General features: G+C 41.7%; 1 protein-coding gene across 4 annotated transcripts in view; it reads right to left on the bottom strand.

The window, feature by feature from the left end:
* Positions 1-1,123: 1,123 nt before the first annotated feature.
* PAX6 (paired box 6) overlaps positions 1,124-13,735 on the bottom strand; it is an 18,482-nt gene continuing 5,870 nt past the window's right edge. For all 4 annotated transcript variants that reach the window (XM_067532144.1, XM_067532146.1, XM_067532145.1 and 1 more), the window contains 7 exons: positions 13,543-13,708; positions 6,881-7,039; positions 5,997-6,079; positions 5,587-5,737; positions 5,339-5,436; positions 3,147-3,297; positions 1,124-2,165 (listed from right to left, as the gene is read on the bottom strand). In XM_067532144.1, the coding sequence (XP_067388245.1) occupies positions 2,080-2,165; positions 3,147-3,297; positions 5,339-5,436; positions 5,587-5,737; positions 5,997-6,079; positions 6,881-7,039; positions 13,543-13,708 (894 nt within the window). In that variant the 3' untranslated portion in view covers positions 1,124-2,079. The remainder of the gene's footprint in view (positions 2,166-3,146; positions 3,298-5,338; positions 5,437-5,586; positions 5,738-5,996; positions 6,080-6,880; positions 7,040-13,542; positions 13,709-13,735) is intronic.

Below are 13,735 nucleotides of genomic sequence, written 5' to 3'. Positions count from 1 at the left end.
TAGACCTATTAAGTGTAATAGACAAATATCAGTTAAAAAGAAGATTTTAAATCTAATGTTTTCTAACGTTTATACATTTCTGCTCATGTCAGGTTTTTAATTTTCTTGTATTAAAAAAATCATATGGTGCTTTGAGTGGAGCATGTCTTTGTCTTAGAGAATTTTGTGTGTTTCGATGCCTTTAATCTTGGCAGCAGTACAGAGATTCACTCAGCACCATGACTTCTGTTAGTGTAAGTTTACAGAGAAGTGTTTTCTATAGTTACATATGTGCTGGACTGAGCAGACCGCAAAATATAGCAGCCTCAAAACTCTCTGCATGTTGTTTCGTTTTCTTTAATCATCAGATCTGTTCTTCATTGCAGCATTGCAAGTAACAACTGGACTACAATGAAGCAGCTTCGTAGATGTGGGAATGTTTAGATTTAGCTGCCAATAACTAAAGGCTTTTAGATTTCACTAGCCAGTCACAGTTTGCATTGTTGTTGCCTGTTGATTTGTCTTCTCTCATTATTTCTTGACATGCCTCTCTCCACCCACACCCACATTAGCAACCCTCACATAAAGCATGTGGAGATATTAACCAGGTTATAGGTTCAATGGAAAATTACACTAAGGTTATTCTGTGTGGAAGCATATAAGGCTGGTATTAGCTTTCCAAAAGAACTTAGCTTTCATTACAAATGCATATGCTTTTTAAAAACATCCTAAATGAAATAATTTTGTAACGTAAATACATACAAAATACTAGCCCGGGTGGCATAATTCAAAGCACAATCCCCATTGAAAATTCTGCTATGTTGATGAGGTCATTTAGCACTTAATTATATATATATCTCTGAGCAGAATGAAAAAATGTTTTTCTCTTTCATAAATACTATTATATAAGCAATTTTGTACAGCTCTCTGAATTTAGATGAGTTTATAATCTTTTCAACCCCAAATTACAGCATGCTTGAGTGATAAAGTCTATAAAGTTATTTCCTTGAGGAACCTCCAATATTGAAAATTGAAAATCAATTCAAAATAACACTCAGTCAATATATAATATTAACCTAATAGAGTAACAAAATGTGCAACACCACACTATAAGGTTAAAAAGAAAATAGTATAATAAAGGAAATACAAAGGCTTTGGCATGGTTTTTACAATCAACAATGGTTAATTTTGATATGTAGTTGTGAACAACTTCAAAACACTTAAGTTTAAAACTCTTGCAAGCACTTTTAATTGATTAGGAATGAATTCTAGATGCACAAAAATGATTGGACTGTGAACAATAGTACAACTATATCTAAGAACAATTAACTTTTGCCGACCAAAAAAGAAATGTATGATGCATGAAAATGTGTATAAAACATCTATAGAATATTCTTGTCAAATATAAATGAAATTAACTTTATTATAGAAATCATTCTGGGAGGTTTCTAGGGAAGACAAATACTTACATTTTGACATAAAACAAATTGGATTATATCGAAGACACAATCTACCTTTTATCTATCAAACTCTTTCCTTCATCGAAGTTCTCTCTTACCCCTTGTTTGCACATAAGCTTCATCTGTTAACAACCTTTGGAAATACCAACAGATATTTTTCTTACATAAATCTAGTGCGTATTGTTCCAGGTTTAATTATATGTAATGGAATGATACAAACTTGGAACATCAGTCCATAATCTATTAACAGATTGGTAGAAGTATTCGATATATCTTGATAAAACTCTTAAATTCGTGGCAAAGCTTGTTGATCATGGCTTCTTTTTTTTTTTTTTAAACAACTTCATGACCAACACAGATCAAACATCCATCCAGTCTACATTGTTCTTTTTTTTTTCATTATAACATACAAATGCCCATTTACAAATAATACACCAAAATGAATAAAAGTTTGGATACCAAAATGAAGATTTGTTCCAACTGATATAATGCCTTCAGTGTACAAAGGTCCATGTTAAAGTCTTTTCCATGTGTTACAGAACAGGGCACAGTTGCAGTACAGAAGCCATTCTTCCTTTATAAAATACTGCTGAACATCCAACTGTTGTCCATATAGTCATTTACGGAATTAACACATGTTTTACTGTAATCTTGGCCAGTATTGAGACATATCAGGCTCACTGCCAGGAACTTGAACTGGAACTGACACCCCAGGTGAAATAAGACCTGAAAAATTAGTGAAAAAATATGTTTTAGCTTTTCTACGTACAACACATTTTTCTACTTTACAGTTTTAAAGAGTTGTGCTTGTATTCTGTGAAGTATTAAATCCGTCTACCAACTTACAGAATCTTAGGATTTGTTTGTATATTTTAAAAGTCCTCTGAACACATAGAATTTATTCGTTATTACAAATAAATTTTCATGTTATAAAATTTAAAAAAGAAAAACAAATTATTGTTTTATTTATGCTAGTTGAGCATCTGGTCCAAAATATATAAAAGTTTTCACTATCAAGCTTTTTATTATTTGCTCCTGTTTACAACAGACTTTGTGTTCACTCTTTTCAGTTAATTTCCCTTATTATAAATACATTAAAATCTGTACAAGAGATCAGCTTAATATGCAACCTCATGTCTTAAAAATCTGCCCCAAAGTATCTGCAAATCTAGGCCCAATTCTGCTAACACTGCACACAGATTAACTTTACTACTGTGAGTAGCAATCCCATTAAAATCAATGCAATGAATGATTGCCTAAGTGTTTGGCAGGATCAGGGCCATCCTGAGAACAATTTTCTTGAACCTTCATTAGAAGGTATTAATCAAGTTGTAGGTTCAATGGAAAATTACACTAAAATGATGCTGTGTGGAGGCGTAAAGGGCTGATATTAACTTTATTACTGTGTATAGTCCCATTGATTTAACACAAGGTCACTTCCTTTAAGCAACCAGTTTTTGTCTCGCCCCTCAGTTGTAACGTAAAATAAGATTTCAATGTACACCCAAAAAGCCAAAGAAGGTTTCACATTTTGGCCTTTGGACAAATCCTGCTGCCATTTAAGACAATGGTAATAGGATTGGGCCCTTTGGCAGCCAGATGGTTACCACCAAATGAATATTAGTCTAAAAGAAAGACAGTGTGGATTACTGGTGAAACCAAACTATGGGAAATTTATCTTTGTAGATGAAATTCAAAGATATCTACCTGTTGAAGTGGTTCCAGAAGTGCCCATTGGCTGGCTGTTCATGTGTGTCTGCATGTGAGGAGGTGTGTATGTATCATAGCTCCGCCCATTCACTGACGGACTAGTGGGCAGCATGCAAGAGTAGGAGGAGGTCTGGCTGGGTACTGGGGGCTGTGGGAGGAAAGGACAAAATAATGTTACAGATCCATTTCTGTAAAATGATTTGAAGCCTCCATTTCCTGTATTGGTATCTACCAACACAAGGAGTATTATGGGACACAGCCTCTTCTTCATAAACACAAACAAGTCAAAGTTGCTAAGGTGGCTGCCTACAGTTAGTCATCTAAATCCATATTTAGGACCATAAGTGGTCTCTTTTTGGAGGTGCTCTTATTGAAGTTAATAGGAGCTGAGGGTGCTCAGCATATCCAAACATCAAGCCATTGTACCCAGCCGCTTAAATATGGATTTAGACGCCTAACTTTCGGCACCAAAGTGTGAAATGCTGGGCCTGCTTTTGCTTATGCAGAGGAGAAAAGGCCTCATGATGTTTGCATGCACAAGTAGCTTGAGTGTGGGCCCAATTCTGGTCTCACATACAGTGGTGTAAATCAAAAATAATTCCACTGGAGTACACCAGTGTAAAACCAGTGTGAGATCAGTCATATGTGTGACACACACACACCAACACAAGATATTTTTTTCCAGTGCGTGTCATTTGATTACTCATAACAGCTGCAATCGGTACTCAAATTCATGCCAAGAAAACCTTGCACCACACAATCATATATTCCTTACACGCATACACACCATCTACATGCTACATGCAAAGAATATGATGTAAATAAAATATGCCATGGGAGAACGTGTACTGTCATTGATTAAGCTTGATGATGCACAATCCACTTACGGATTCATTTCATTCATTCATTCACCTTTATGAATTACGCAGTCATCCCTCAGCAATGAATATTTAGGCTGACGTTTTCAAAAGGGGTTAAGGGAATTAGGTGACTGACTAGGTGCCTACATTATTTTGCCTATGTAATAAATGGCAAGTCCATGGAGGAATGCAGTTTAAGAGGATCTCCTGCTCCCCCAGAATCTCTGTCTGGCATACATTTTGCAGTCCACCCTCTCACTGACATGAATTGCACCTAAGGCCTCCAATATCAATAAATAACAGTTTAACTATTTCATTTTTCGACAAGTTTGAGGGATTCTGCCTGCAGCACCAAACTTTATTTGCTTGATTTGGAGCAATTAGTAATATGATAATTGCTACACTGGACTAGACCTATCGTCCATCTAATCTTATGTCTTATCAACCACAATGATCAATGCTCTGTGCTTCAGACAAGGCTGTAAAACTCTCACAACTGGCATACATTGCCCAGCCCTCACAATTAAAAAAATTTAATTATGCATCTGAAAGAACTATAGAGGTGTAGAAGAGTCCCCAGAGGAGTAGATTCCTTCCTAGCCCTGCTGGTGATCACTTTATGCTTTCAAGCATGAGGATCAATAGCTCTTGCAATTTTAACTTAACGGGCATAATTGCAGATGCTAATCACGTCTTTCTCCCTCTCATGTGTTCCTAGTGTGCCCACAGCCACAGCCCATGAGCAGTAAAAATCTAATGCTTTTAGCAATTTACTAAAATGTTTGACTCAATAATGCTGCGGCAGTGAGTTCCACAGGTTAACTCTGTTTTTCTTAAACAGATATTTGCATTTTCTTCATGTTAAATTTGTTGCTTTTTAACTTTTAGCACAACTGGCCTTCTCTATACAATACCATTCATTATTTTATATAACTTAACCATATCCCTTCTCACTCCTCTCCTTTCTGAACTATCTAATTCTAGTCTTTTGAATTTCTCATAATTTGTTGCTCAAGTCTAACCTTTCTCCAAGCCACTAATAGTTATTGTTACCCTTCCCTTTTTGTTTCTGCTAGGACTGTAGGGGGAATATTTTCAAAGACACACAGGTGAGTTATATACTCAATTTCCATTCACTTGCACTGGAAGCTGGGATCCTAACTGACCTTTGTGCCTTTAAAATCTCTTCTTTAATTCTTACTGAGGGCCTGTCTCTGCATTCCTTGCACACACCAAGCTCCAGTGACGTCTGAGGGATCTTTTGACACATAAAGCTAAGGATCTGGCCATTAATCACATATCTGATAGACTATTTAGCATATTACTTACTTGCATAGGCAGGTTGTTAGCCATTGTGAAGCTAGGCATTGGTGGCAGAGCACTGTATGTGTTTGTTAGTGCAGTATCTGTTCTGCCCAACATTGAACCTGATGTGAAAGAGGAAACTATAATAAAATAGACAAATAGGAGATGAACACATTAGTTTAAGCTTTGATAACATTGTTAATATATATTCAGAGAGTTCTATTTTAGTTCCCTAAAAGGATGAATAAATATGAATGTATTTCTTAGATTACCAGGTGTGGTAGGTTGCGGGATTGGTTGGTAAACACTTGTGCTGAAACTACTGCTGATGGGAATATGGCTGGGTGTGTTGCTGGCTTGTCTTCTCTGATTCCTCAGTTTCTCTTCCCTTCTCCATTTTGCCCTCCTGTTGGAAAACCACACCTGAAAATAAAGGGTTTTTTAAATTATTACATAGGCAAGATTATACCTACGTGGTCCCCAACTGTTCATTGCATCCATGGCACAATGCTAACACACAGCCTCCTTGGAGAATAATAGTCCATTCAGTACAAGTCAACCTATGTTGGTTGTTTATGTTTGTAAACCTGCAGCCAGACAAATGTTTGATCAAGATGAGTGGCTTCCTTGTACCTTGAAAAGTCAGTCACAAGAAAATGTAATGGCACAAAGATTTGAGTACCTGTATTCTTGCTTCAGGTAGGTCTATTTTGGCAGCTAGTCTCTCCCTGGCAAACACATCAGGATAATGGGTTCTCTCAAATTCTGAAAAAAGAAACAATGTCACATTAGTTCATTAGTCATTAGTCATTCATCACATTAGTCACTTTTTTTTTTAATGACTTGAAACTTCAGGTCATTTCTTAGCATTTTCCATGCTCTGTATATTCTACAGGACATTCACGTGAAAGAGAAGTTGAAATTTGTGTGTGCTAGAAATGGGGCAATTATTGTACCACAGTCAAATCTGTATCCCCACTGAGATCACATGAGTAAGGATTTGGGGAACAGGGTCCAATGTTCATATTTTTCAGGGAGGGTTGGTGGTCTAGGACCATAGTCAGAGTGGACCCAGGGGCAGGATCTTTGTGATTATGATACTCTCACTTCATACCCTCTAGGCATGTCATAATGCGACCTGTGGCAAGGATGGGATGAGCAGCAGCTGGGAGTGCCATAACTCTCATTCTGCCAGCATGCCCAGTGTACCCTGTGACTTTGGGAAAGTTGGTACGTATTTAATGAGGCAGTGGACTGGGGAGCTGTGAATATGATTTTTTTGTGCCTGCGATAATCTTAATGCACTCAAGTATTTTCCTTTAAAATCAAACTTTTTACAGTTGCCCCGATATTCCAGTGATGCATACCATAAAAATGCCTATTAATAAACCTCAGTCTGAAGCATGCTGAAAAAACCAGAAGGGTGGGAAGCATAGATTTTATGTACCTTTTTATCTATCTATCTGTATAAAGTCTGTGAATGCCCCACTTCTATTTAGCTCTTAATGTAACCAGGATGCATTTCGCTTTTCTCTCCTATTTCAGTAGTTTGAAAATGTCACTCACCTTTCTCAAGGGCTTCAATTTGCTCTTGGGTAAAGGATGTCCTATTTCTCTGCAGCTTTCTTTTCAGCTGAAGTCTCATCTGGGCCTCATCTGAATCTTCTCCATTAGAGCTGATGGAGTTTGTGTTTTCACCTCCTCCTTCCTGTTGCGGACAGCCATCTGCGACAACAAGAACAGGAAATTAAAACAAATTGAGCCCAACTATCAGCTTCCTTTAGCTGCAATATACAATAATAAACAAGGTCAGCCATGTTTGCTGGCATCTTTTCTTAAACGTCAAAGCAATAGTTTGCTGATGACATGTTATATACTAGCATTTTATTTTCCAATCTTGACATAAATATTAAATATGAAACTCACTATAATATAATTATATTTTCTTTTTTCCCTCTGGAATAAAAACAGGCATAAAAGTCATTTCCAGTGAAAATTATTCTTCATATTGAATCTTTACTAAAAAGCCATGCCATGCCAGTCTCCTTTCTCTGCAGAATTTATTTACCTATTGCTATATTTAAAATGGTGATGTTCAGTATTTCAGATTATCTATAATCAGTAATTCCTATCTAATCAATTAGATGTTGATAGGTTTGTAGAAAATGCTATTAAGAAACCAAACCAAGCTTGTAATCTTTTTTAAAAAATATTTATCCCGTTTTTATTTGAATTCTGCACAGTCAATTTCATTTTAAAGGTTGTGAATTTAGAAGTGCCTGCATTGTTCTGCAGTTTTATTCAACTATTGTATGAGTGTGCATTGCCTTGACACCTATTACTGAGCACAGCTGTAATTATATCATCACCAAGAACAGGCTATAATTGCTGAAAATGGAATTTTATATTTAGATAAAAGGACTGTCCATTCTTTGTAATGTGTTGCACCAGAGAAAAGTAAGATTTCTTTTAAAATTTTAACATGTAATTTTAAAAGAAATAGTAGCGAGTTCACTAACTAGCTAAATATGCTATTCTGCAGCTGAACGTTTGGCATATCATTTAAGTGGTACATTTTTAATTAGGGCATTTCCACCACTTTTAATGTAATTTCTATCATTAAACAAGGGAAAATTTTATTGTTTTCACATTTCTGTAGGACGTAAAGATGTGCAGTTGGTCTAGCTGTCTTTCAAAGTGTCTGCAGACACCCAGAAAGGTTTGCAAAAGGAATGGACATTTCTGCTAAGGCAGAGAAGTTGTCACTAAATTAATTCTCCCTCTCTTTTCAGAGCATATTTTCAAGACGTTTTGATGTTGCTCAATGAAAGATGGAATAAGGCAGGCAGGGGCTACTTATGCTAATTTGCTTTAAAAGTGATGCTAAAAATAAATGACAACACTCCTGTTACAGGCTTTAAATATTGTGGGAAATCAACTTTAAAGTAATATCATTTATAATCAGCTAACAATAGGCACAGCCTTCAAAGCTATAAGAGAATTGTGACAGAACCTGGTAGGATCTTTTCAAACACTTTGAAATGTTTTAAAATCCAAACTTTCTTCCCCATTTAAACAGTTGGATTCATCTACAGTGGTCAACATATGGGCGTTTGTAAATCTATTGAGATGACCACCAACACTTGAATAGAAAAGGGCTGCTTTTCACCAGTACACAATGCCAGCAGAGTAAGGGAAACTATTAAACTCTTGGGGCAGGAGGGTTGGCAAACTTTCGTGGGCAGAATTTTGAGAACACAATCGGGGAGGACAACAAAAAGATTCTCTTGAGGCGTGCAGTGGGCCACATTGTATCACAAGGATCCCAGTCAACAGACTTTTCAGTGAAGTATGTTAACCTTTATGCACTACTATCATTAATCACTGTCCCCTGGGCTGGGCTACTCAATGCTAGTTGGGATTTTTACTTTCTATAGGAGAAGAGAAAGAAAGAACACCCCTAAACTTGTGAATAGGACAGCTCTATACACTGAGCCTGTTTACTCAACACCAGAAAGAGAGAAAACTACTTCGCTAAGATTAGATAAGCTTCAACTAACATATTAGAGCACAAGGGTCTGTTTTTATTTACTAGTGAAAGTTGCTGGGTGACTTTTTAAGTGTTTCACAATCAAAAGCAAGGACTCGTGTGTTCATACCCTAGGGTTGATTTGGGGGGGAGAGGGGGTTGCGTTTAGAAAGGCTTCCCGTCAGCTCAGCTTCTCCCGCCCCCCGCTTGTTAAGAAACATCAGCATTTTCCAAGCCAAACTTGTAAACCGACCCCTGTTTGCTGCAAAATTTCCAACCCTCGGAACTAGAACCCAGAGTCTTCAATTCAGCTGGGCTGCGCTAGGGAAGGCGTCCTTCTAAAAGGCGTTTTCACTGCACACCCGGCTCTGTTTCTTTACCAAAGCTCTAGTGATGGCGTCAAATAATGTTAGGGGTTTTTTTGTTTTTTTTTTTAATTCAATCCTTTTCCTTCTGCTTTATTTCTAGCCACTTGAAGTGACGTGTCGGGGAACCGATCCGAGCCCTGGCTGTAGTGGCTTGTAAATTTAAAAGGCTGCATCGCACATTGCTTTCATTCAAGATGGGTAGTGAGCAAAAAAACCCAGTGCCCAGTTACTTAACGCACACGCTCCTTCAGATGCAAGCCTTGTTGCACACATATGTGGGTGAAATTGAGATCCCTGCATATACTCCTTGCTCCTGCCACAATGAACTGTAGCGTCTCCATCTGAAACTTCAAAACGGAGTGATTGGTTAAAAAACCCTTACATTCCTACGCCAGCCTTGACTTCTAAAGCGTGACTTGAAGGGCGTTTTACTTTGTTAAAAGAGCGTTTTCCTGCAAGCCTGGGAAGTTTCGCCTTGGTTCGCTTTCCTTTTTCAGACTGGGGCTTTTAAACACGCTTTATCGAACCAGAGCTTTAACGCGGACTAACAAATATGATTTTTTGAAAGTGTCAGACGATTCAGATGTCTTCTTTTAAAAGGGCTTTTTTTAGAAATGGGCTCAATAGGCAGTTCCACCTTCCAGCCCTAATCCGTAAGAAAGCCAGTGAATGTGCGTCCCATTATCCTACAGCTAGACCAGCTGACGCTGGGTGTAGGATTTGTTTCCTGGAAGAAGAAGAAGAAGAAGAAGAAAAAGACTCTGGGAAATAAAATCATTCCTTAGTTTCTTAGTGTCTTAATCAGTGAGGCGGAAAACAAGCGAAAAAAGATAGCAAACCAATTGCGGCACCTTTCAGCGGCAGGGCCGCGATCAAAACATTGTAGCATCTGTTGAAAGGGAAAGTGTCTAAATCCTATAGAAGGCTTTAGTCTTCGGGGGGGGGGGGGGGAGATAAGAAACAGTGTCTCGCTGAACCCTAAACCCACTAAATCACTGGAGAATTTCTCCCGGATAGAGATGTCTCTTTTTGTTCTGTCAGTCCTCATGTAGCCATTATTTTATTCACTGCTGCATGGCGTTTATCAGATTGAGACCAGATTTGTCCCCCTCTGAGACCTAACCTTGCCTTATGCTTTTTGAGTAATGGACTCTTCAAACCCAGGAACAGAGCCCGGCCTGGGGAAAACATTAGCGCGAGCATGAATATTCCAGAGGCAATCCATTTGGTTCGTTTCCATCTTGTGGGGCCCGTGCTTGAAGTGGCTGCCTGGCCCTCCCGGCCTCCCCCCTCACCCCCTGCCTGGCCCTCCCGGCCTCCCCACTCACCCCCCCCCCCCCGCTCCAGCTCCCTCCTCGGAGCGCGGGGCCAAGGCGGCTGTGCCCCACGCTGGAGAAGGTTTTCCTTGGTTTCACCTTTCCCTTCTCGCCCCCGCCTAGGCTGACAGGGCCGCGCTCGGGCTGATGGCTAGTGCGGCGCTGTAACCCTGGCCCGTTTTGGCTGGGGGGGGGGGGGGGGTATGCGAGAAACAAGCCGAAACCCACCAGTGAAAGCAACACAACGCCAACAATTCCAACGCGACTTCCCCACCGCACACACACGCACACACACACAAAAGGCTGACACACACAATGAGACAACAACAAAGCCACCCCACCCGGCTCACAACACGCCTTATATAACGATTGCACCGCTCCTCACCCGCACCGGCCCCCGGCCAGTTACCAGCCCGGCCGCTTTGGGAAGCCAGCGAGTCTGTTCCCGATGCACATTTCCCAGCGACCTGGGGCTGGGGCAAAGGGGTGTTTGCAAGAAGCTAAGTGGGGCGCTCTAGGGCAGGCGGGGGAGGCGAGCTCTGCTTTAGCAGTAAGCCCCGGCTCTCCAGTCTGGCTGCCTGGGGGGGGGCAGGGGGGGTTAACTTTGAGGAGTTCTGCTCTGACACATTTCTGTGGAGTGGGTGTCGCTTTGCAGCCCGCATTGATTTCTACATTTGCCACCTTTTCTAAAACCTAGAGAGAGGAAAAAAGTGCCTGAACAGTTTTGAATTCTATTGACGAAAATGACACTCATTTTAGTTGCTACAATACGGGGCTCCGAGCAGCCTGTAATTTGATTTAACAAGGAAAAAAAGAGAGGGGGGGGGAGAAAGAGGGAGAAAGATCCTAAAGACTGAGGTTAAACTCGAAACATTTCACCTACAGGCACCCAAGGCGAGATCACTCTCCCATCCCTGCCTCTGCCTTCCGCCCGACTGGCTGTGCTGGGGAGGGGACGCAGCCTTGGGTGGGGGGGGGGGGGGGGGCCCACCCTGATCAGATCCAGCCCTCGCACAGCTACAGAAGTCCACTGAGTTATGAAACCAGCAAGGACTGGTCAAAACCACGCAGAATGCCACTCAGTGTGGGACCCGGGTCCGTGAGTTGGCTAGACAGCAGAGTAGCTGTCTCCAAACAGCGACAGCCACACAGGGCGGATGACACACACACACACACACACACACAGGTTACATATAGACAGCTATCGACGCACAGGGTAGATCATAAGAGGTATAGCGTATGAATTAGCTCTCGTTAGCTGGTTTGGATAGACACAGGTCTGTCCAGTAGATGAGGTTGCTCGACCAGATGCGGGTTGGGGTGTGTTAACTCTACATCTCATCGAGAGCGGATGTGCACTAGCTACAGGTCTAGATGGCGCACGTTAAAACCACGCCTGGCTCCGTTACCCACACTCCCCTTCTCAGAAGCACCGAGAGAGGCGGCGCAGGGACCCTGCCAGGGGAGTGCCTACGTGCACTCAGACAGTGGTGAGCCTCCCCTGGCCAAGACAAGCAGCACTTGCTCTCCAGTCCAGCCCCTGACCCACTGGGAACCGTCGGGAAAAGTTCGAGCCCCCGTGTAAATGGGAGGGTTAGTCGGAGCTGAGTTCTCCCGGCGCTGGCCAGGCACTGGGCGATCATTAGGGCTCTCCCAGTTGCAAAGGAGGAGATATTCGACCAAAAGAAAAGCGAAAGCTTTGCTCTCTATCTTTCTAGTGTCCTTCAGAGATTGTTTTCTTCTCTTAAAACTGACATGTCTAATTGGCAAGCAGTGCCATATCGTGTCCAGAGGTCTCCTGTGGAACATTTCTACAGCTGTCTCCTTCAACTAGACGCTTATTCATGTCGCCTTAATGAGAAACAAAACGATCTCTAATGAGCAATTACATAGCGACAGAATTGTTCCCATAACAAATTCTTGCGTGTGACAGAAACATCCTTTGTACCAGATATTCCGCATACTGTTACTGATTTTTTTTTTCCTTGCGGGGGGAAAACAAAAAGCAGGTTGTTGGAGAGACACCTCTTCTAAAGAGCTGACCACAGCGAGCGAAAGGGCTCGGACTGAGCAGGGGCTGTATTCAAAGAGGAGTCATTAACCATCTTAAGTATGTAACATAACATCCCATTATCCTTTATATTATCCCCTTGTCATTCCTACAACAAATACCGATTAATCTTCGGGATAAACAGGTTCCTACATTTACAAAGTTGTTTCAGGTCCATTGAGGAGGGACAATGATCAAGCCTACAGAGATAGTTGCCTACAGTATGGCCAATCTCTCTGGATTTAAGACCCTCACACAAAAAGCCAGCGTGGATGTTGAGCAGATACTCTGATGAATAGGCTGATGGACAAGGTAAAGAATCAAGTCAATAACTCACGCGCCTCCCCCACATACTGCAGGTCTGCGCGGCTCTTTCACTGACGCGTTTATACCGAAGAAGAAACGGATTCGGAATGCAACATTGCAGACCCAAACTGGAAACCAATCAGCCCTAACGCGTCCTTACGGCTGCACTACACACCTGTGTTTATTTCCCCATCACTCCGTACGCTGTCCTACTCGCACTCACATCACTTGTCAATGACAGTAAAGCGCAATCTGATACAATCATGTTTACCTCGCAGTCTGTCAGCGGGCTCACTTGTCAGCCTCCTGCAAGGGGGTGCTTCTCCAGGCATTTAAACGGGAGATTTGGCTAGAACACGCCCTAGGTTTATTGGGAAGGGGCAAAATATTCCCTGCAAGAAGGGATGCATGGGGGAGAGGGCGGGGGGGGGGGGGGGGAAGACAGTAAAAACCGCTGCCCTTTAAGAAAAGTCCCACTGATGTAGTGACCCGCCCCGCTCTGACCTATTTTTCTGCGCGGAAATTCCCAGCAGCGCCTCTGCTCGCCTTTGCCTTCGACGTGTGGTCGGGGCGCTCCCACCAGACTTGTGTGGCGAGGCCCCGTTTTACCGGCGAGCTTTGCAAAGCCCAGAAGCGCATCTCGCTAGGCTCTGCCTTACCTTGCGTCGGCTGTCCTGGCACTGACGTCCCGGGGTACCAGCCGGGTCGCGTGCCCCAGGTCCCTGTCTGCCCATTGAGCATCCTTAGCTTGTCATACATCCCATCGGCGCCCATCTGTTGCTTTTCGCTAGCCAGGTTGCGGAGAACTCTGTTTATTGATGATACCTGAAAGGCAAGCAACATTGAACAAAA

Source organism: Emydura macquarii, unplaced genomic scaffold, assembly GCF_026122565.2.
Source record: "Emydura macquarii macquarii isolate MOO-44397 ecotype Brisbane River unplaced genomic scaffold, CSIRO-AGI_Emac_v2 contig_3240, whole genome shotgun sequence".
Taxonomy (NCBI): Eukaryota; Metazoa; Chordata; order Testudines; family Chelidae; genus Emydura; species Emydura macquarii.
Note: the sequence above shows the minus strand (reverse complement) of the source record. Positions and strands in the feature narration are given on the sequence as shown.